Below are 23,028 nucleotides of genomic sequence, written 5' to 3'. Positions count from 1 at the left end.
ACCATGATGCGCAAAGTACATCTGCAAGAAGCATGATTCATGCATGTCAGTGAGAGGGCACATCCAGGCAGGGAGGCTGATCTGTGATGTAACCATGATGACACCATGGGACTGTTGCATACCACTAACCTGATGATGATAAACCCATCTGTCCCCAGGCCAGTATTAGTCATTTTGCCATAGCATGCAAAGTTAAACCCAGGAATCAATCTAAAAAAAGAAGCTTCAATAGGAGCAATGTGTCACATAAATGGCTTTAGCAGGGGACATTTATTATAAAAATATTACAATCATTTTACAACACTGGTACCATCCTAAATTGAACTTCATGGGCTTATTAAAATAGTTAGGCTAATGACTCCACCAGCTGCTGCAGAGCTATCTCCATGCAGTGTTTCCAGCCACAACGCCCTTAGGCTGGCCTTGTGCTGTGCGATCCAGTTGAATGGACAAGGTGGAGTGCAGACCACCACCTGGCTGGCTGACCTATGGCTCCCTGCTGATTGTCACCTCTGGCTGATAATGTGTGTGTGCGGCACGCTGTCTCTGTCTGTGCCTCTGCTCCTGTAGCTATGTCTCATTTATCAGGCCCCTCAGGCTCTTCTCCCAGACCTCCCAGTACAGCACCACACAGCACTTTAGCTTCCTCACAACAAGTTAAGACCAGTCTGTTGTTAACCTGCTGTAAACTAGTTGCTTCATGTGTCCCAAATTCATGTCCGCACATGAGTTTTAAATTAATAAGGCAGTACTGGGTCATTGTCACCATCCTTACCATTTTGCTTGCTTTTTGAACTTTGTGCTAATAAGTAGATGTATGTAATGTATGTTATGTAATACATAAATTATATAATAGATATATAGATTATTCTGTCTTAAACTCAAATACAAAACGCTTGCTTATGTTCTTATCTCATCATCACCACCAGACACCATCAACACCATCTTCACAACCATGATAATGATCATCATCCCTTTACATTTTATGTTTTCTGTGTCCAAAATTGATTACATCCTGAGAATCATAAAACCTCTCCACCTCATCCTGGGTGACTTAATATAAATGTGTGTGACTTCCCCCTTCCCAAATTTGTTATTCAGTCACTGCCCTGATTGTTAACAATGAGGAGAGCAGTGTCTCATCGTGTTCATCAGCACTTTCATTGTCCTCCTTTTTGTTTCAGTGTGTCCACAGTTACTGCAATTGCGCATCCTTTCCAATCAATCAATATCGATTACAGCCTGAATCTCTGCATGGACTCTCTACTGAAGGGAATACATACACGCACGGGCTGGGGGTGGGTGGGGGGGCATGCTATAGAGTCTTAAATCATCCAACCAGCCAACCAGCTCCCCTCGCTGAATAGATGCACGATCACCGAAACGCGAGGGGAGGCGCAACGGGCACGGAGCTGCTGGCTCTCTATATCCAGCGGCTCAGAGGCGCTCTGACTCCATTCACCCACACAGCCAAGGACCTGTGCAGACTGCTGCAAGACAGGCTCTGGATAGCACAACACGGACAACTTTCTCCCTTGTGATTTTCTGAGAGGATCTGCTCGTTTGGATTATATTCTTTTATGACTATTAAATACTATCATATAGAAAATACTCGTGCGTCTTAATTCTGTGTAACTCCAACAGCTGCGTTGTTTGATATTTCAGTAAACTGTGCTGAAGTTTGAAGCCTGTTTGTTAGGGGGTGAAGGACAAGTGCAATGCGCGTCTCCTGGGATTGTTCCACTTGCGCCTAAGGAGCCATGTCGAGCTGCCGCACAGAGCCTGTTCAGGGGGACGCAGTCCAATGTGAATAACAAAAGTCAACGTCCAGGCCCTTAAGCTTTTCACAGTTACAAACGTGCAGCAACGGAGTCTGACTGAGTCCGCTGAGCAGCTCTGACACCCCGGTTTCTCTCCCCGAGGGGATGGTTGTGGATCCTGTGGGGCCAGGAGCGATTCTGCGGCTCCTACAGAATTACACATATTTCTTGATTGGGGTTAAATCTAAATTAAAGGGAGATGAGAGCCGCACTTTGCTACTTCCTGCTGTGGACGACGTACCTGCTGCTGGCCACCTCTGAGGTAAGGTTACCAGGACAGAGAGGTAGGGGGCTGGATAGACGGTGTCCCTCCGGTCCCATGTCAGACACAGTAGTGCGGGTTTTTATTCTTGTGATGGTGCAAAGTGGTCACAGAGCGCGCATTTCTGCAACAGCTACACACTGAACCACAACTTGATGTCCTGAGAAAGAAAACTAACTTTTGATTTAAAACCTGCAATGAGGCAGAGATAAGGTTAGGTTAGCGCGTAGCCTAATTCATTTAAAGTAACTCTTCATTTGAATGAAACTATAACCGATCCAAACTGTCTTTTCACAGAAACGGCTGTTTAGACTGTGTGGCTATTTTAAGAATTCATTTTTCGAGACTGAATAAACAGCATATCAGCTCCAGTTACCACGAGGGTCAGTGACAACGAGCTTTTGAGAACTCAACATCGCGTCTGCACTTGGACTACTATCACAGTTATTTTTGGCCTTTATGCCAAATCTGTTTGTAGCCAGAGCCAACTGGGCAAACGTTTTGGTTGGGCTAAGCGCTTTCATGGGAACCGCTCCGGGCGATATAAATAGCCACTGTTCCTGTAAGGCTGCGCGGTTCGCTCAGCATGAGGTGCTGGCAGGACCGCAACAAGTGCCAAGTGTGGGGAGCTGTCGTTAACACGGGCGGACGTCGCCCCGATTCGTAGTGGAGTAGCCTACCAAATTCCTTTAGAAAACAGACGGTGTAATGATGTTTCAGCTATCAGCCAAGGGAACAAGATTAGTAGCATAAAACGAGAATTTAAATAGGCTTGGGGCTAATCTATTTGTTAATTCGAAATCCAATTAAAGCAATTAAATCAAAAGCAGAAGCTAAATCAACTCACAATTACATTTTTATGATCACAATCATCGTCCTGCATGCCAGGTACAGGCAATGGAAATATTAATAAAAAATATTATAAAATATATATTTACAGGGAAATAGTACTTATTCTGGAATTATCTCGGTGCTGAACTAATCGCAAGATCGTAATATTAATGTCTGATGTCATCCTTCAAGCATGCTCCTTTCCATAGCATAGATTACTTAAATTGCATAATTTCTTAAGTGGGTTAGGCAGCACCTTCTCTCCAAGTGAGTGGAAGGTATGGCAATGGGTTCAGATCTGCTCGCTGTGGTTGGCACATTGTTGTTCTTCCGGTTAGTTGTTCAAACCTTTGCACGTTTATTTACACAGACAAACAATTACACACGCGTTTTGCCACCGAACCGACTCATCTCTAACCTTCGTCTCTTGTTTGATTCCGTAAAGGAAGTGGAGTTTCCCCAGGAGCTGATAGACAGGCTGTCCCACAGTGAAATCCACAGCATCAGCGACCTCCAGCGGCTACTGGACATTGACTCCATAGGTAAATTGTGCCTCTTGATACTTCTATTTACAGACCAGATTTAAATTTTTATGCTGAAGCCCTAGATGTTGTTCACGTGTGAGACTGCTATTGTTGATGAAACCACACGTGGTAAAGTGTGTGTGCCTTTATTAGCTGTAAAACGCTCTATTGTGGAATCAACTTTAAAGATAGCCTTCTTGGTAGTCACCTGAATATTAGCTGGTATGGCGACTTTCCATATATGTTTGCCTTAGTGAGACAACATGTGATGGCCAAATCAACCAAGCCAAATAACTGTCACATACATTCATTCAAATATCATAATTAAAAAAATCTTGCCTGGGAAACATTCAGCCCTTGTGGTCCTTTCAAACTGCAACATGTTCACTACCTTTTTTAATAGATAGATGAATTTTGTGTAATAATTACTCACAGAAACCACTGACAAAAGCATCATTAAGTCATCATTAATGGATCCACATAGGGAGGAGCTGAAGTTTGAGTGACATTTGATCAAATAAGAATTAGAGACTTTGTCAATCCTGCAGCTTTGGTGGATTTGGCGAACAAACAGGAATACCTGTTGTTTTGGCTCATTCTGCAAATTGTGTTCAGGTAGGAATCAGTGACGTTACGGCTCCTGAAATCCACCTCCAAAGACATGCTCATGACTAACAGCCTGTACAGGAAAATGCAGAGGGATCTGTGCACCCAGGGGAGCTGCCAAGTGCTGTCCTGGCATGCATGATATCACAGTAACTGTGATAGGTGTGCCTACTGTACACATGTGACATAGATGGACTTTCACTGGCAGGCATTTATTTGTGCATATTCTATCAGCTGCTGCAATAAACTGGCTAGAGAAACCAGACTTCCACATAAGTTGCCCTGTAAACAGAGACACAAGCTCGCAGGTCAGGCGGGTTTCTTCAGCTTCAGGTTCTTAGAGGTGCTGCTTCTTCTGTGGTGGATTACTACTCTGTCTCAGACTGTCTTATATTGAGTTACAGGGGTGCGCTAGATGAAGCTGTTTGCCTTCACACGAGCCTCTACTTACACATACCCTGGCCTAAATCAATTTCAGGGCTCTCCCCTAAAGATTTGTTGATGGAAATAGGTAATTACTAAATTTACTTTAACAGTCCCTAATGATGTAAGCTACCTCACTGGTCATAGCTCATTAGTAACCTCAAAATTTATACTCAGCAAAGGGACATTAGGACTGGTTCACTCAAGTCTCAAGTATTTGTCTGTATAACCACACGATTGCTTTTCCGATGGACGTATCAATTAGGCCTAAAAGCCCCACATCATTAGTGTGTTTAATACATTAATTCACAATCAAACCAACCTGTACTCCACACAGTGATCACCCCACTTTACGCTGAGCCCAGAATAGAACCACCGGAGTGCCTCTTGCATGAGAAGAGGTGTTTATAATTGAATTAACATGTCTTTCTTCAAACAGAGGAATGTTTTGCAGGGTAACAGTAGTAGGCTGATTATTATTATGAGGACATAAATCTGTCTGAGGGCCAGCTTGGCGGTCCAGGCCAGCCCATTAAAAAGACCTTTGACGCCAGCCAGAGGGGTATTTTCTGAACTTTTGTTGCGGACAGGAAAGCTACCAGTATAGGCTGAACTGTACACGGTACAGCATGTCAATCAGGGAAGGAGAAAGGGAAGGCTAATATGAGGTGTTTGTTAAAGCCTTGGGGAGGATCTAAGGACTGATGCTGTGTTTTGAAGGGCACAACCAGAAATTTTGTTTTAGCATTTTATTAATCTAGGCAGATGTTATTTTTGTGGTGTTGGTTTACCCCTGTTGACACTTGGTTGTCATTATCTGAGCTCTCTGTCTCTGGATGGATGACTTTATAATTCAGCTTGTGTGTGTCAGGAGCACCGAGAAGGCCTGCAGGGCTTATCTGGAAATGCTGGATGTTTCATTCAGTGCCTCTTTGCTCAATGCCGGCTTGCATTTCTTGTTTTTGTGTGTCTGTGTGCACACGTCCCGCGAGGACAGTGTCTTCTCTCTGACTGACAGATGAGATGACCCCACCGTAGTCTGCAGATGGCTGTCTGGCCCCTGAGGTGCTCCTTTCCTCGCTTTTCCTCTTCTCTATCTCTGTCTCCCTCCTTACGCGGCCCCCCGGCCTGCCTGCTCTTATCTCTCTCAGTGAAGGACTTTGACAGAAAAGGGAACCTGACTCTTGGTATGAGGCAGAGGTAGAGGAGGGAGCAGGAAGATTCTGGAGGTTATATTCCTGCTACACTTCACTCAGGAAGGACACAAGTTTGTTGCTCAATCAGCTTTGTTTCTGACAAGCTGGCAGTGTGTTTACCTCCTGGACAGTTGGCAGCACTTCATATGAACCTACAGTGCTTCAAAAACAAGTTATTGTGCTTCCTACCTGCTTTCACACCCATGGGAAGACCTTTTGCCCCTATGACCTAAACTAATACTGATACAACTCAGCCATGTAACTGCTGACAATAAAGAAACAAGGGGGAAAGCCAGAGAGACAGAATTATAGGGGCACTTACTACAAAAAGTCAACAACATGTTGGCTATTTGTAGAGTCGAGGTAGAAAGAAAAAGAGGAGGAGGAGTAAAGGGAGGGAGCCGAAGCCCTCAGCTAATGGAGGGAGTAATTTGCGAGTCATGAAAGCCTGATTCATGGCGAGAGACTGTCTCCTGTCCTCTGTTCTCTTGTCTCAGTTTGACGACGCTCTGGGCGTGTTATTACTTCTTAGTCACCTGGAACCAACAGAGAGCAAACCCCTCACTCTAGTTTTAGTCTCCATCTTTCTCTTGACCACCCATTCTTTTCCTGCCTCTCTCTCCTTACCAATTCTTTTCCTGCATCTACCTGCCTGGTCACTGATTGCTTCCTTTCAGTATTTCCTTGTTTCTCTTCTCAGTATAAAGAAAAAAAACAGAAATGTCCTTTTATTGTGCTGAAAAGAGGACTCTGCAGTCTATAAAGGACTTCTTTATGTCCCCCTCCCTTTCTCCTGTCAGCTCTGACACAAACTGTCTCCGGTGGCCATTGGTGTGACGCCTTCCCTCACTCCTGTCCTCTACTGACAGGGGGAGACGAAGAGAGGGATGGCTGTGATAGAGTGAGAGGAGGCATAGTGGGAGTTTTGTCAGTGACCCGGAGTGTTAAAAGGTTGTTAGGTAGGAAAATCAGCCAGCTTTCACATCGAGTCCACCTGACGGTGCAGACAGTGTAGCTGTATGTTTGCATTTATAGGTCATGCACTGGAGAGTGTGTGTGACATATGTACAGTTCCTGTGTGTCTCTGTATGTGGGTATACTGGTCTGACAGACTGAGAGCTCAGCTGCAGTCAACACTTCCTTTCTGTGGACCTTTGGTTCTGGGTCACTGGGTGTCTGACTGACTGCACGACAGGCTGGAAGGTAATTCCCTCCACTCTCACTGAGGGGGCAGACCTGGAAAAAAGAAGGCATCCAAAAGCAAATAAACAACCAATCCCAGAGGTGGACCATGCATAGGCAGAGGAAATCCCTTCAGACGTCTCTGGTCAGAGCACAAAGGAGCTGGATAAGTGGAATGTGTTTGCCTGTGGCTAAGCTTTGTTGTGCTGGTGTACATTAGGTTTTAGCATGTTATGGAGGATAATGAGAGGAGTTTGTGTAGTTGGGAGTTGTGTGTTTATGTTAAGTGTACAGGTGTAGGATTGTATTAGCCAGGTGGGTGGGTATGCTGTACCGACAGACAGGTAGACCCACCTACTTAGCAAACACTCTCAGGCTCTTTAGGATAGGGCAGTATCCTACGAACAAGCTTTATCGTTTTATTGCTGCTCTGGCACTCTTCTGTAATCCACCTCATTCTCTGGGTGGGGACCAAAACAAGCAAGCTTTATCAGATGACCATGGCTGTGAATAAGCTGAGCTGGCTATATTAGACTGGAGTTGGGGAGCTTTAAGAAGCTACCACTGCAGCACAACAAAACATGTACTTTTCCAAGCCACTGAATGATTGAAAAAAGCAAACATTTTCAGGTAAATGAGAGACACGAAACCACTAATTAGGTGCAGGGATAATGGTGGCTGAGTACCACCTGTCAAATGACCACTTTAGTCCCCTGTGTGTCTGTGAAAGCTGGTTGTTTTTGAAGGAGCATGCTGACTCACCTGCGCCTGGTTACTTTATTCCCTCTGGGAAAGTTCAGCCAAATGAGTGAGTGAGGCTGACACACAAAGCTTGCAATTACACAGAGGTCTGTGTAAAACTGTGCACCATGCATGTACCCTGTGTACTCTGGACTGTTTACCTCAATTTGTGACATCATCAGTAGTCACCCCACCTGCCAGCCAGCATGTCGAAGGGAACACTAACCCCTTCAGGGAATCAAGGCATGTGTTAAATACAGCCCAAGAAGCCAGTTGGAAGTTACCATCTCATTATGGTCGTGTGACTTACCAGTACGTTGGTTGTTGTGGAAGGGGTATATAAAAGATCAACAGCTTTCTGGTGAGGCCTAGCAAGCTGCAGCGGTGGTTAACAGACTCATGGTTGGTTTATTGGTTGAATAAGCCTTTTGTGTTCTCTCTGTGTGACATTATTAACATGGCTGCCTTCTGTTTTGACGAGGTACGGGAAATGATGTTATCAAGGAGCCCAAGCACCACAAACACCACAACCACCATAAGAACTACTCCCGTAGTCATGGTTACTACAATGACCTGAAGACCTCCCAGCTCCACACCCGACGCAAGAGGAGCATCGGTAAGACTGAATGAATACTACCTGCTTCACTTTGCAGCTCAGAGGTTCCATCATGATTGCATTTTGGCACTATATATGTCACAACTTGGCATTTCTTATCTCTTACAGTGTCACAATGTCCTAAAAATAACCTCTATTTTAAATACCCCCGACGCACATGTTCCCAGAAGATAAAACAGATCACCTTACAATAATTACAAACTAAGCTAATGGCTTTTATACAGCTTTTGAAAGGATCCCTAATGAAGAGATCTACCCAGTATTTATGGCAATCAAGGGATCGTGACGTTGACGAGGACGTCTGACATGAAACCTTTTAATTGGCCAGAGGCTTGCAGATCTAAGACACGCGTCAGGAGAGAAATATATCCTTGAGCGTGGAAATTCCAGGCATTCAGGGCTCAAGTTGCAGCTCGCCTGGGCTCTCAGTTAGATTTCTTCATAAAATGCCACGCGGTACGATATCTGATCGAGGCGTGGAGAATACTACGTTGTGTGCAAAGTGTGTGTTGTGAGGTGTGTGGGACTGGCTGCGTGTTCCCATCTCTCCCAGCAGCGCAGCATTTAAAGCAACGCAGTGGCTGGTCGTGTTTCATGTATGTGCACTGTATCATAAGTGTATGATACAGTATACCATTTTGGCAGCTTTCCACAAAAGCCCTCATGTTCTGTACATGATGTACATATCATCTTCATGACATGGTGGTATCTTACTGTCACATCTTTCGGTTTGAGTGCCTGTCAGAGCATTAAATCTGAAGTGAATGCTTACTGCCATCCTCTTTTCACTATGGCCGAAAGGGTCAAAGGCCATCATTAGATTTCCCAACGCTGAACATAAAGGTTTTCTGGCGCAGTCACGCTGCATTAACCCCAATGAGGGCTCTGAACAAAGGAACAGTCTCTTTCTGTCTCACCGACTTGATCCCAAATCTCCTTAGCTGATATGAGATCAGCTTTTTGGATAGCTTGTCTTCTTGACAGCCTTAAAGGAGGTTGGGCGTGATCTGAGGTAAGACAAACAGCTCCCACATCAAGTGAGTCATCAAATAATGAGCAGTGAAGGAATGCATGAAGCAGCTGGGAGAGAAAAGCACAAATTACAACAATACATCAGCACGCGCCTGCATTTGGAAAATGTGTCAGTGAACACTCATGCAGACCAAATGCATTAACTCGACTCCTCCCCCTCCCTGTCTTTCTTCCAGTGGAGGAGGCGGTCCCGGCGGTGTGTAAGACGCGGACGGTGATCTACGAGATCCCCAGGAGCCAGGTGGATCCCACATCTGCCAACTTCTTGATATGGCCGCCCTGTGTGGAGGTGAAGCGCTGCACGGGCTGTTGCAACACAAGCAACATGCGCTGTCATCCTTCCCGTAAGCACCACCGTACCGTTAAGGTAAGACACACAAACACACACACACACACACACCCCCACCCACACTACAGAACAGATTGCCTCCAAGCTAGTTGACTTGCTAAAAAGCATTCCTACAGTATATCCATAGGCAATGCACAACATCTCATTTATTCCACAAACCCCCTCACCTGCACCACTTTCCCTCTCACCAGGTAAGTGAGTAAAAATGTGATTCAAGGTTGGTTAATCTGCCTCACGCTCCTTTCCTCCCTCACTCCCTCATTCCTCTACAGCTCCTCTTCATTTCAATTTCCTCTCTCTCCCTGAGCCATGCATGGCCAGTAACTACAGTGCGGCCACCTTACCTCCGTTGAACCCTCCCCGTCTCCTTCTATTACAGCCGATCACCACCCTCTCTCCTCATAACTCTGTCCCATGTTTGGCGATAGGCCAGGGCTGCTGTGCCAGGGCAGCGGGAGAGAAGGAAGAGAAGGAGAGAGAGAGGACAGGGAGGGAGGGTTGTTGGCACCTTCAGCCAGGACATCTGTTGAGGTTTCGACCAGAGAGGGATGCTGCTGCCAGAAATAAGACAGAAAGAGAGAGAGAGAGAGAGAGAGAGAGAGAGAGAGAGAGAGAGAGAGAGAGAGAGGACGAGGAAGAAACAGTCTCCCGTACCTTGAGAATGTCATCGGCTACTGCGCAGCTATTTCTCCACTCCCTGTTTGCTTGGCCCTTTGTATTTTCTGGAAGCAGTGAGCCTGGAGGAGACAAGGTGACAAACAGAAAGAGAGAGGGGGTAGAAGGGGGTTGCACTGTTCTCAGAGGCTCGTTGGCATCTGTAACTTGAAAACATGTCCTTCTGTTCAGGATCAGAAGAGACACAGTGGCTGAGCTGAGTTGTATTTCTGCTGTATTTACACTACAGACTGTTAGCCTGTGCAAGGCTCTGTTCGGAGGTATGGGAGTTATGTGCTCTGTTCTGTGAGAGCAGAGACAACCGGGGGATAAACAGGATAACCTGGAACACTCTGACTGTCTTTGTTTCTCTTTGAGTCAATCTTTGGTCTGTTGTCTGTTCTCTTCATTCAGTCATTGTGATCTTGCCCAACCACCATGGGCACTGGGACATTGCTGTCTGTCTCTGTTATTTTGAAGATGCCGCCTTGATAGACCAGCAGAGTAATAAAACAAATACCAACCCCACCTGCTGCTGCCTTCTTGCCCATGGCATACAGGAAGATTTCAGTATGGATAGGAGGACATTCTCTCTGACCTCCTCTTTTAGTTGTAGAGTAAAGGCTGCACTGACAAGGCGGCCGTTGTCAGGCACAGGGCACTGCATCCAGGGCAGGGGGTTTATGGTCAGACATGCTGACTCAGAGCAGTAAGAGAGTCAAGCTCTGATATAAAGCACAACTTTGTAACTTTGTGTCTGTCTGTCTGTCTGTATGCAAGCTTGTCTGTCTCGCTGTCTGCCAGACATTAGGTGTCTATCATCCTCAATGGGAGCTCTGTCTGTGATCAGAGTGACGAGGACGGATGGAGAGACATTGACGAAGGCAGAAAAGACATTATGAGGCTTGATTCAGCTATCCCTGGAATGTCGTAACCCATGCGACTTTGTCCGTGTCCCCCTCATGACACTGAGGACAAAATGAGCACACAGACTGGAGAGGGGCCTTCAGGCGCGGTAGGCAGGGTTTCATAGGGCCATTTTTCCATGCAGTTCCAGCCGCGGGGTGAGGGGGGCTGAGATGTGTTGTATCCCTGGAAAAGGTCATCCGTCATGGCTTGCTCCGGTCAGGAGACATTCACCACATTGTGTGTGAGAAACATTGTTTCATGCCAAGTTTTTTTTTGTCTGTCCTCAGCAATTAGTCTGAATAGGGGTTTAGTTTGTGCTTCTCCCTCCGTTTATTAGAATCTAAAAATGTTGCCCGTCTACCCTGGGTCTGACTTGTTTTCCTTGTGCTGGCCAAGGATGGGAAAAGAACACATTCGCTGTGTTTCTTTCCATTTCATGCCACTATGCATTTGTCCAAAAGCACCTTTATTTATTTATTCCCCCTCTTCTGTGTCTCTCCCTCTTTCCTTTTTCATGCTGTGGACCCAAAAAAAAGAGAACGGGTCTGTGCAAGCCCTGTACTGTACAAGCCTGTCCTGTTCAGTGGTGGGCTAATAAAAAAGATAAATTTAAATAGGACCAGCCTGAGGGAGGAGAAAGTGCAGATCCTAAAGTCTCTTTTTTTTGGTCTCCCTTTTTCCCCTCGTTGGATTCTTTTGCATTTCTCTTGAACTTATATGATAATCTGGTCGATCACTGTCATAGGTGTGTCTTTAAAATGTAATTTGTGGACATGTAGGTTGCGTTTCCGTTGTTGCTTGTGTTGTCAGCATGCATTGACATAGGAATGACACAGTAAATGTGTCAAGTGTAAAGATAAGAGTTTTGCCTGCTATTTTGGGATGATTCAGCATTCATAAAAGAGAGAAAGAGAGGCAGAGGTGGAAAGAAAACCAAAAATGAGACAGAATTCTTAATGAGTTTTTATGCAGTCAGACTCTATCATCCCAGCATTCCTTTAACTCCTCCCTCACCCCATCCCACCTCCTTTTGCACTTTCAGTGACACCACATTCACTCCCTCTATCCCAGCATCTTGGCTCTCCCATTTATTTTCCATCTAAGTGATTTCTACATATTTTGTTCTCATCTTTTACTTTTGGTGTTTTCTCACAGAAGCCTGGCTGAACATGTTCGCGGTTTTGTCAGTGTTTTTGTGTCATAGTGTTCTTATAGTACACAACCTGGATATGATGTGAAAGTAGTCAGAGTCAGTTAGTAGGCCTATATAAGTGACACTTTGATGGCGCAAGACAAATTCTCTGAAACTCCCTCTGCCTTCTTTGTTTCTTAATCTTTTATCTCTCCTCTCTCATTCACTCCTGGCTTTTTCTCCTCCATCTATCCTGTATTCCTGTTGTTCTTTCTCCTCGCCGCTTTCTCTCTGTCTGTTTATGGCTGCAGCTGCATGCAGTTTTCCCGATGGTTTTCTCAGTGCTTTTGGCTCCGAGGCTTGCTAGACGAACTCACACACAAAACAACTGGTGATTTTGGACAGGCAGGACTGCAGAGACTAGTAATAATAATATAGTTAATAGTTAATAATAATAATAATGTGCATGTGCACTTTTGAATGTGTGTGGGTTCTTCCTATGGGGTTGATTACATAGTCCACGATACAGGCAAATAATGGAGCTGTCACTCATCCCCTCACTCATTAACTCTTACGGCTTCTGCAGTACTGTAGTATTTGGTCTTTAAATGCATTAAATTCCCCTTCCTCCATCACAAACCCGCATAAGCAGATACAGAAATGACACCACCTGATATTCATGATTACATTTGTGGTAGGTAATCAGGTGAGGTAATGCACAATATCAAAATGTTTTCTGCAGCACATATACAGAGTTTAGAGGAAATTAGGTCCTCTTCTTGTGTCAAGGACAGCTTAGAGAGCGCTTTTCATTGCCGTCATCAGGAGCCTCAGTCAAATCAGTATGGCATTATTTGCCAACAATAAAGCTCAGTTTCTCTAATTTGGTGTGGTTTAGTAGCTGGACATTTTTGATGGTCCTCGAAGCATATTGGTATTTTGCAGAGGTCAGAGAGGGTCGTCAGCGCACATCTGTGTAAACCCAAGAAGGAGATTGTTTGTATGTGTGTGTGTGTGTGTCAGATGGAGAGAGAGAGAGAGAGAGAGAGAGAGAGAGAGAGAGAGCTCCATGCTGTGCTATGTAACCCCCCCACCATCACAGTGCAGGGACAGGGCCATTTGTGTGAAGTGGCAGCAAGAGGAAGACGGGCCACAGAGTAATGAAGTGTTGATGGCTGCTTGATCAAAGTGGAGGCTGACAGAGGCCAGGCAGACACTCAGCACAGTGCTGAGTGTGGGGGTCCACACATCTCCCTGCACTGGCCCCGACCCCATCACACACACACACACTGACAGTTACTTCAGCGACAGTGGGTGAGATCTGGGTGTTGGGGGACGCAGTAGCTGTAGCCTTGCGGTTGGGTGGGACCCTGACTTATGGGGTGTTTCATAAATAAAAGACACTGTGACGGTGATACAGTGAGCATGATTTATGATTGTCTGAGGGGTCCTGTGGATTACGTGAGGAGGGGGCAGATGGGAATAAGGGGCCTCCCTGTTTGAAGTCCCTTGCAGCTGTGAATTATTTTCCCTTTGATTCACGCAGCTCTTCAACTAGATGAAGAAGGGTGAGGGAGTTTGTGTGTGTGTATAAATGCGTGTGCGGTGTGCACAGCGGGGGTTGCGGGGCGGGTCAGAGACCATGGGAGCGTCCCGACCAAGCCAGAAGCCGAGAGTTTGGCTACTGCCACACCGCCTGGAATGTATCAGCTTGAGCAGGAAACGTAGCAGCCGTATTTTAATCATATTTTTACTCCATTTCTGTATTTTCCTTCAATCCTCGTCTCCTGTCCTCCCGTTCGCTCTTCCCCTCTGACTTCATCCTCCCCTCCACCTCTATTCTCCGCTCCGTCTTGGAGTCTGATTGTCTGTTATGTGAAATAGTTGTTCACTCCCTCCTCACTCGTTCTGCAACACAGCCATCTCCCACTCTCTAATTTTACCCCTCTGTCTGTCTCTGCCATTTACTTACTTTTTTGCTCTCTCTCATTAAAATCGTATTTACTTTCCCCTCTTTTAAGTGCTCAGTAGTGTCTTTCTCATCTGCAAAGAGAGGAGAAATAAATGGAAAGATGGCAAAGATTCTTTGATATTTGATAATGCACGATAGCACACCAAACGAGGGGCAGATAGATATTCACATCTGGAGATACATTAATGAATGTATGTGAGAGAGAGGTGGGGAGAGAGTGGTGTGCCATGAAGTGCCTTTTTGCCATTGCAGGCCTGTGAGAGACGTGATAAATGTTCTCTTTGCTTCCTCTCTTCTCCACACACCACCTGTGATAACCCCTTTCACCCGATGCCCTGTGTCTGTGTGTGTTTCGGGGGTTGAAGCAGAGGGCAGCAGCAGGTTGTCTCGGCTGTCTTCTTATGTGGTTTGCTCTGTCTCCCTCTGCAGATCATGTTGCCCTTTTCTGAGTGTCAATTTTTCTTTCTTAGATTTCAAAAGACAATCAGATAGACAGATGGAAATACAGGCAGCTTCTTTACGTTCCTCCTCCCCAGAACTTGCCCCACCTCTCCTCCTCTGGCTCACAGTTTAGCGTCACAACAAGAGCGCTTTTTCCAGGGGCACAAGCTCTGAATGTCCCTCCTGATAAATAAATTGCCACCCCACTCTGTGTCTCCAAGATGCCTCCTTTCTCCAAACACACACATGCATTCTTATTTATTTTTGCTCGCATCTGTCACTGTTCCAGTTCATGATGGCCCGCGGTGCACATCCACATCCCCGTTGTGTTTTCCTTGGAAGGTTGGAGTAAAACTTTCCCCTCCATCATGCTCTCATCAGTGCTTCGTGCTCAGGGAATTCCCAATTAGACCGACCGGGACAATCGGCTTTACACGCAGGGTACTGAGGATAACATAGACACTGAGGACAAACCAAGGGGGTGTACTTCTCAGAGCCCCTGCCTCACCCCAACCTTCTGGATCGGATATCATTCCACAGCCACTCAAGGGAACTCTTTCTCAGGGCCCCGGCTTCTTAGGGAGTTTAGAGCAGTTTGATTTATACAAAGAGAGTGTGGGGCCCCTGGTCATAGCACGGGGGTCTCTTTCTGATGTATGTTTTATGTGGGAAGTCATTGACTCTGCGCCGGATTGGAAGTTAGTGTTCTTTGTACAGAAGTGAAGAAGTGGCAAAAATGGCAGAATTAAATATGGATTTAAAGTGGAATAATTGAGTGGAGACCGCCATTCTTGTAACGTCAACACTTTCCCATAGCACGGGAAACAGGAAACAAGACAAAAGGAGAAAGAGAGTCAACAAAGTGGGCAGAGCAGTGGCTGAATGAGAAGTATTATAGCACAAGTTATACACATTCGCAGACAAATATGAAAGTGTGAGTGTGTGCTTTTGTGTGCATAGTAACTCCTGCAGAGAGTGTTTTTAACCCTGCAGTTTGAGGGGCAAGGAGACAAGCCCACCACTGGGCCTCTCATCAAGGGGTCCATCCCCTTATTCTATAGCTGTTTGTTTGGCCAGAAGAGTTTGGGTTTGTGTGTGTGTGTGCGTGCGTGTGTATGTGTGTGTGTATATATGTGTTAGTCATGAGGATCAGCCTTAGTAGCAAGTGTTAGACTGTTTTTGCTGCATGCTGGTTACTCAGCTAGCTAGCTTAGAGTTTCCTGTAATCAATGGCAGCAGAGCCGTCTCCAGAGACAGTGACATCGTTCATCTCTCTTTCTTTCTTTCTTTCTTTCTTTCTTTCCCTTCCACCCTGTTTTTCAGTCAGATCATTTGATTAAACATTAGCAGTGGTTTTCTTGGAAATTTGTGTCATCCATTGATACTGTCTGCAGTTTTAGATAACAATAAAACTTCTCTATCTATCCTTTCAGGGTTAGTGTAATAAATGTCCGAAGTGGGTAACCCAGAAACTAAATGTTAATAGGTAACACATGAATGTCATCTTATGCTAATCATGATCAGGGTCAGTCCCTCCTCCCCCTTCCTTAAATAACCCCCCCTGTTTGCACACACACACACACACACACACACACACACACACACACACACACACACACAAACACTCGCGGTCACTAATGAGAGTGATGGTCCTCCTTCCTGATCTCAGTTCTTGCCGCTCTGGCCCTTTCACCCACTCTCTCTCTTTCTGTCAGGGCCGATAACAGCAAATACACCACCGCTAACCCAGACAGCATTGTCCTCTGTTTGCTCACCGCATACCTCCTTTGCTTGCTTACCCTCTTTTCACTCCCTCTTTTCTTGCTCTTTCTCTTCTCTCGAAAGAAACGGTTGCAAAGGAGCGGCCAGTGGAACCGCTGGTCCCCGATTCCAGTTTTAGCCTCACCAGATGACTCTCCAGCCATTGTTACAGCACTGACATGATGCAGCTCTAGCTGTGTGAATGTCAACATTATACTTGACAGGGATTGGTATGTTCGTTTGTCTGCATGACTAATTTACCACTGAGAGCCAGTCTTGGCAGTATGCCATGACAGGATACAGGAAGAAAGCCTCTCATCAGTTTTGGCCCTGCGTCTCTGCGTGCATGAACCTCATGCTGACTGCAAAACGGTGTTGTTCATAACACCAGAGAGCGCTGGGAGATTGTCAGCCAATATCCTCTCTCGTGCAGTGACCAGGAAGATAGGTGAAGCAGGGGAATATTGTTTCCATGTGGCCCCCAGGCCCTCAGTGGTGGATGAAGAGGTTACCTGCCCTTGGCACTCAGATCAGAGAGGGAAAAGCATGTAGCCACCTCCCCTGAGTTACACAACACGATCATCATAACCTCCATGCAACCTTCTCTATTCAGCTTTCATCTAAGCTTTAATCAACATAGCCTATCCATAACCCTCCGAGGATTGGTCCTTTTCATTACTGGCTGTTGGGTGGGAAGTGGAGGTCAGCCCTCTTGTGTTAAACTGGGTGGGTATAAGCTGGACTCAAGGATAGGAATTCATGCATTGCTTTTGTGTTTGTTAGATTGGAAGGGCTACTTTCTGGGGTTCCACAGCTTGATTAGACCATGTAAACGTCTTGCATTGTACATGTTAAGCAACACTTTCCCTAACCCATAGAGACGTAATCATGTGGTTTAAAACCAGCCTACATGTCGGAACAAGGCGAGGGAGTTTGGGTGTGTGTCTGTCTGGATGTGGATGCTCCAGGCCTGGAGCAGGGGGGGGATCTCCAAGCCTCTCTTCTCCTGCCAGGGTAAACCTTCCTTGGGCCATAGGGCCTATACCGCTCCCCCCTACCTCCCATCTCTCCTTTCCCATTGTTTGAGCTTGCTTGGACAAGGTCATAGACTCCATCCAGTATTTACACACCTGATCAACAGCCCATAGAGCACATAGCGAGCGGAACTCAATGCATCAGCCTCTGAGGAATGCTGTCGTCACACTTCAAACACAGTAAGGCAAAGCAACGGCTGGCGTTTTTTATGAATTGGTTTATGAAAGAGTCATCAGTCACAGCTCTACGCCTCTTGATGTTAGTGGATGGGCATAGAGTGTTTGCATTCATTGACGACCCATGTACGGCGAAGAGTAATGATGTCACAGGAGCTCGGGAGCTAACCATTTCTCTCTTCCTTTCTTCAGGTAGCAAAGGTGGAGTACGTGAAGAGGAGGCCCAAGCTGAAAGAGGTCTTTGTGCGTTTGGAAGACCACCTGGAGTGTGTGTGCACGTCACATCATCATGTGGTGGAGCATTCAGATGCAGAAATAGGTAAATCTGACCCTCAAAGTTATTGTACATCATAGTTACATTATCACAAATAGTGGCCCAGCATTGCGTTTTTGAAGAAAAATCACTCTGTGGCTGAGTTTGATGGCTGAGTCCCGTTCTGGTCCCTACGTCATCATGCATCATCAGGCTTTTCTGCCTTCCTCTTGTCAGTCTAATGGTCTCTATCTCTCTGTCTGGCTCTTTGGCTTTGCACTGGATGACCTTTTTCTATGATTGCTCCCAAACAGACAGACACATGTGAGGTGGCTCGCTATTGCAAAATAGCTGTAAATTGTAAATTGCTGTAAAGCTTGAATGTTTGTGCATTGTGGGACGGGAATGTGTGTATGTGTTTGTATGTATGTGTGTGTGTGTGTGTGTGTGTGTATGTATAAGCGCAAATCTGTGTGTTAAGGGAGTCTGTGTGTTAAGGGAGGGTGTCCAAAGGCTGCTTGGCATGACAGCAGGTTAAAGCCTTTCTCTCCCTCGGAGCAGATAAGCGCTGTGATGTGTACTGATAAGGCATCTGAAGTATTTATAGTGTGTCATATCTTTGCGCTCTCTGCTTCTGTCCTTAGGCTGTTGTGCCTCTTTCTGTGTCATAAACCATGCTTCTTGCTTTTAACCCTCCTTCCTATCCACCCTCCCCAACTTTGTGTTTTCAGGCCATCGTAGGGCTAACGGTAAAAAAAGGAAACCTAAAAAGCTAAGGCCCAACAAGGATTTATTGGCGACATAATAGAGTTGCACTCATTACCTAAAGTCCACTGGAGAGCTGTGAAGGGAACAGGTAGGACTTTATCACCATGGTGTCCTTTCACCTTTTGGCACTGCACCGGCCCAATCAGGGCACAAAGAGCCAATCACCATCACCAATCACATCACTGTCAAACAGTGCGAGAAGAGGGAGGGCTAAGGAGTACCATGCTTGATGCCCTAATGCTGCATGCTGATTTTGTGGTCTGCTGAGCATGCGCACTCCATAAATCTGCTTTGTGGTGTTGTGCTTGTGTGTGGTTGTGTGCACTGTTTTTGTCGTGTTTTATTGTAAGACACTGTATGGCACTGTTTGTTTCACTGTTTAAAAGACACCCTTCTCTCTTTTTTTGCTTTTGTTCTTCCTCATCTTGTTATCAACAATATTCTCTCTCACCTCTGTACCTAAAAGAGTTTTTTGGTAATAAGAATTGCACCACAAACATTCTCATCCACCTCTATGTCTTTTACTTTGTGCACACAGAAAATGACACATATTTTTGACTGGACATAATGATGTCTGGTCTGATCACAGGGCTTTGAAATCTGGAGAAATGTGATTCAGAACATTGTGGGGTCTTGTGTTTGTTGTGTCAGCTTGTTTGAAATGCATGAACACATTGATGAAATTGGGCACAAAATGCAAAAGATATAATCTGATTTTTTTTCACAATGAAACCCATGTGTTGTGTTTGTAGAATTGTGATACTAATCTCAGCTTTGTCTTTCTCTCTCCCACAGTGGACGTGAGGTGAGACAAATCAGAACAAGGGACTTCAGCGTGGGAGGGATCTAAATAGAGGATGCCGCCAACAGGAGACCTGCTGTGTCCTCATTCCCACTGCCATTCAACCTTCATTTAAAAAACAGACTTTTCTGTTAGAAGAGAGACTGAAAATACACAGACAAAAATAATTAAAATGCCAAAAGTGCTTTTTTTAAAAAAAAAAAAACAGTAACCAGTGATGATGACTTCCTCTGTAGCATGCCACCTACCCAGACAACTGAACCCTGCCGCTGATTAAGAATAAAAGAGAAAGATGCTGTAGAGCTCAGGCAGGGCAGAAAGAGGCCGAAGGGAGATGATGAAAGGGATTTGAGTTGAACTTTTTACAGACTTTGTTTGAACAAGACGGACAACAGAAACGGCTATGAAACAGTTGGATCAAGCTTTCGTGGGAATCTGGTGCTCAGACTCCAAAACAGCAGTGAATGACCTCCAGCTGGGCAACATAAAAGTGCCCTGCCCTGTTTGAATGACTTGCATACACAGGAAGAAAGAAGGACAGATATAGGAAAAACAATGGAAAGAGAGAGACAAATGGAGGTGTTTTTCTTTCTTCAAAAGACTCTCTATGGACTACCAAACATTTTGAGTTTTTGGATGTTTGCTCTGAGTAAAGAGGAAATCTTCTCTGACACCCCTGATGGTCTGTGACTTTGCCCACTTGCAATGTACAGTTAAATTTGAGAAGGAAGATGCGCCGCTACTTACAAACTATTTATACGCACGGACATTTGCTTTCTGTGTCTTACAGTACAAAAGAAAGAACAAAAAAGATATCTTAATGATTTGGGGACATGCAAGAGTTCAGTGTGGTCTGGTTCTTTGTAACCATAAGTATCACAATCTCAATGTCTGTTTTTTTTTTTTTGTCAATGTTATTCTTATCATCCATGTTTCTTATTATATTACAGTATATCTGAATTATGTCAAGTCTTGTATATGGTTTGGATATATGTGCGCAAGGAGGAGATGTGAGAGTCAGTACAGGAAGATGCTTTATTTTTGTTATGAAATATATTAAGCTTACTTATATCCAAGCAGGAATTATGTTTATTTCTTTTATTGTGGTTGAATGCCTGTATTTAATCCATTGGAAAAGATGCAAAAATGTGGGCAGGTTTTGAGATAGATGAGGGAGAAAAGGCTGCCAGTGCTTGCTGGCCTGTGTACATCAATGCGTCACAGCTGTGAAGAGAGGGGATAGAGAGGCTCAAACATGACAACTTATCAGTGAGTGGCCTTACTGTAGCTTATTCTACTGCCATGATTACCACTGTCCAATCCTTAATGTAAGAAGTGATATTTCATATAAACATGCATACAGCACATTAAAGTGTGTGCCAATCATGCCAATCACACAATATAATGTTCGAGCACTCTAGTGTGCATGTATGCCTGTATGGGTTGGGATAGACAGGGTGTGTGTGCTCTCACACAAGATTTCTCCTCTACAAGAGGCTATTTTTCACCCATATCACTTTAAAATTGATAAGGAGGATGCCGGCCCACTCTGCCTTACAAGCACACATGTTGTGCCTGCAAAGAGTAAAGTCCACCTTAAAGAGTGAATGAGCGAGCACAGCAAATCGACAAGTGTATGAATGGGCTCCTTGTTTAGCCAGGCAATACTCTTTGTTGACAGGAGAACAAATCACTCCACCCTGGGAAGGTACTCACACCTTATGCAGCCACATACCGTCAGGACAGATGATGTTGCGTGCTCTGAGGTGGCCTGAAAAACCGTACAGCTGGACTGCACTCGTGCCCCGATGGAACAAACATCCCCACCAGTTTCTGTAACAGTAATGAACGTGTAACCAGGCCAACACGGTACAAAAGTAGCGGTCGTCTTCCACCCTGTGTTCAAATGAGGAAATCACTTTGAGTGAGTCACTGCACTGTGAAGTGAGTCACGTGAAAGTCAAACGAGAAACGTTTGTTGAAACATGGCTGTATCGGCTGACTTGTGGACATCAGATCACACACAAACACACCCAGCCCACCTGTGAATGAACTAGCCATCAGTTGACTGGTGCTATATTTATAAAGCTGATGTTTCATCACTGTTCACATTCACATTTATATCAATGTAAGATAGTGTTCTTAGTAAACCAGGGACCACACTTAGAGCTATTTGATAAAAAAAAATGCCATTACACTATCACCAAGCCTTCATTACTTTTCTTTTGGGCTTCCATTGGATAAAGACAGCAATAATCATAATTTATATATTTATGTTTTCAACAATAAATATATTTCTGCTTATGAAAATGTTCACTGAATGTTGAGTCCCATAATTTGTTTGCGTTGTGTCTGAAGGATGATATTAAATGTAGGTTTAGACCAAGATATGCAGCACCAAAGACAGACTGGAAGTAAAAAAGGAAATGAGCAATATTAAGCTGGACTGCAAAGCAGAGGAGAGAAGAATCTAAAGGTTAAAGGGACCACCCTGCACCAGAAAAAAAAACGTACCTGCTCCCTCATTAGTAAGAGATCTAAATAACTATAATACACCACAATGCAAAAGATATATAGATAATGTAAGCGTGTGCTGGTGCTGCCGCAGGAGGCAGGACAGAAGCTGGATGTGAGGGTGGTGATGTATACAGGAAATGTGAGCTTTTCCAGGCTTGCAGGCTGAGCAGGAGTTGGGCTTTATTCCAGGATCCACAAGCAGCAGACGGTAGGTGCTGGAGGCTTTATTACTTTTCCCAGAGCAGCTCACCCTAATCCCAGAGCTAAGGGACATGAAAGTCTCTCTCCCCTGCACTTCCCGGCCATACACCCAGCTTATTACCTCAGGAGGGAGCCAGATAAAGAAAGGCAGAACATGAAAGAGAGAAAGGATCAGTAAGACAGCAGCTCAGCAAGCCAGTGGAACAGAGGATGAAGTGAATAAAGTAAAGATAAAAGGAAGAGCAGAGGCTTGATTGATTTTATTGTTTTAATCTGACATGCACAGCTTCATTCATAAGGAGGGAGGGACGGTTGAGGAGTCAGTATAGTGTGTGCAGTATGTTCACCATGCAGGAAAAAGAGAGCAATATGTCATGGTGAGGAGGATTGAGCGCAGGGGAGAGGGGTGAGGAGACCCTGAGGAGTGAGAGTGCAGGGGGATGTGTGGAGAGGGACAAAATGAAGAACAGAGTGAATGAAGTGGACTCATGATGTGGGTAATCGGCACCGCAGCAAGAGGGGGCAGACAGGGCAGCACTAAGTGGACATGGTTTCATAAACAATGCCAGAGGGGGACAAGGGGGCAGACAAGGTGTGAAGAGGGCTGCTGAATTGGCTCTCTCTGTGTGTGTGTGCAAGTGTGCAAATGTGTGTGCAATTGAACAATACAAAGGAGGTCTCCCAGTGTGAAACATGGACCGCTGGAATTTTGGGCTGTTGCGGAGGACAAACTGGGAGTTGACTACCCACAATGCACAGGGTCGGAGTTCAAGGTTCAGGGGTCATGTGGGGGATGTTGCTGGTGGTGCCAAGTAGCGGATGCAT

At 45.2% G+C, this 23,028-nt stretch overlaps 1 protein-coding gene across 3 annotated transcripts; it reads left to right on the top strand.

Moving 5' to 3' along the window:
• Positions 1-1,460: 1,460 nt before the first annotated feature.
• On the top strand, positions 1,461-21,804 carry pdgfab (platelet-derived growth factor alpha polypeptide b). Of its 3 annotated transcripts, XR_005442138.1 has the most exons (7): positions 1,461-2,082; positions 3,359-3,455; positions 8,067-8,201; positions 9,410-9,600; positions 17,855-17,981; positions 18,647-18,771; positions 19,479-21,804. XR_005442138.1 is itself a non-coding variant. In XM_038700488.1 (6 exons), the coding sequence occupies exons 1-6, from the start codon at positions 2,020-2,022 to the stop codon at positions 19,490-19,492; spliced, it is 627 nt and encodes a 208-aa protein (XP_038556416.1). In that variant the 5' UTR covers positions 1,461-2,019; the 3' UTR covers positions 19,493-21,804. The 3 variants fall into 3 exon arrangements, 1 of the variants encoding a protein (XP_038556416.1); XR_005442139.1 differs by lacking the exon at positions 8,067-8,201; XM_038700488.1 differs by lacking the exon at positions 18,647-18,771.
• Positions 21,805-23,028: the final 1,224 nt, after the last annotated feature.

Source organism: Micropterus salmoides, unplaced genomic scaffold (assembly GCF_014851395.1).
Source record: "Micropterus salmoides isolate LMB-PRFRI ecotype aquatic unplaced genomic scaffold, ASM1485139v1 Ms_hic_scaffold_10, whole genome shotgun sequence".
Taxonomy (NCBI): domain Eukaryota; kingdom Metazoa; phylum Chordata; class Actinopteri; order Centrarchiformes; family Centrarchidae; genus Micropterus; species Micropterus salmoides.
The sequence above is the reverse complement of the archived record's forward strand: the minus strand, read 5'-3'. Positions and strand labels throughout refer to the sequence as shown.

Excerpts from the sequence above, each read along its gene's own strand:
- pdgfab (XM_038700488.1), top strand. The coding sequence starts at position 2,020 with ATGAGAGCCGCACTTTGCTACTTCCTGCTGTGGACGACGTACCTGCTG. Across the intron at positions 3,456-8,066 it reads ACTGGACATTGACTCCATAG|GTACGGGAAATGATGTTATC; the intron begins GTAAATTGTGCC and ends TGTTTTGACGAG. Across the intron at positions 9,601-17,854 it reads AGCACCACCGTACCGTTAAG|GTAGCAAAGGTGGAGTACGT; the intron begins GTAAGACACACA and ends TCCTTTCTTCAG.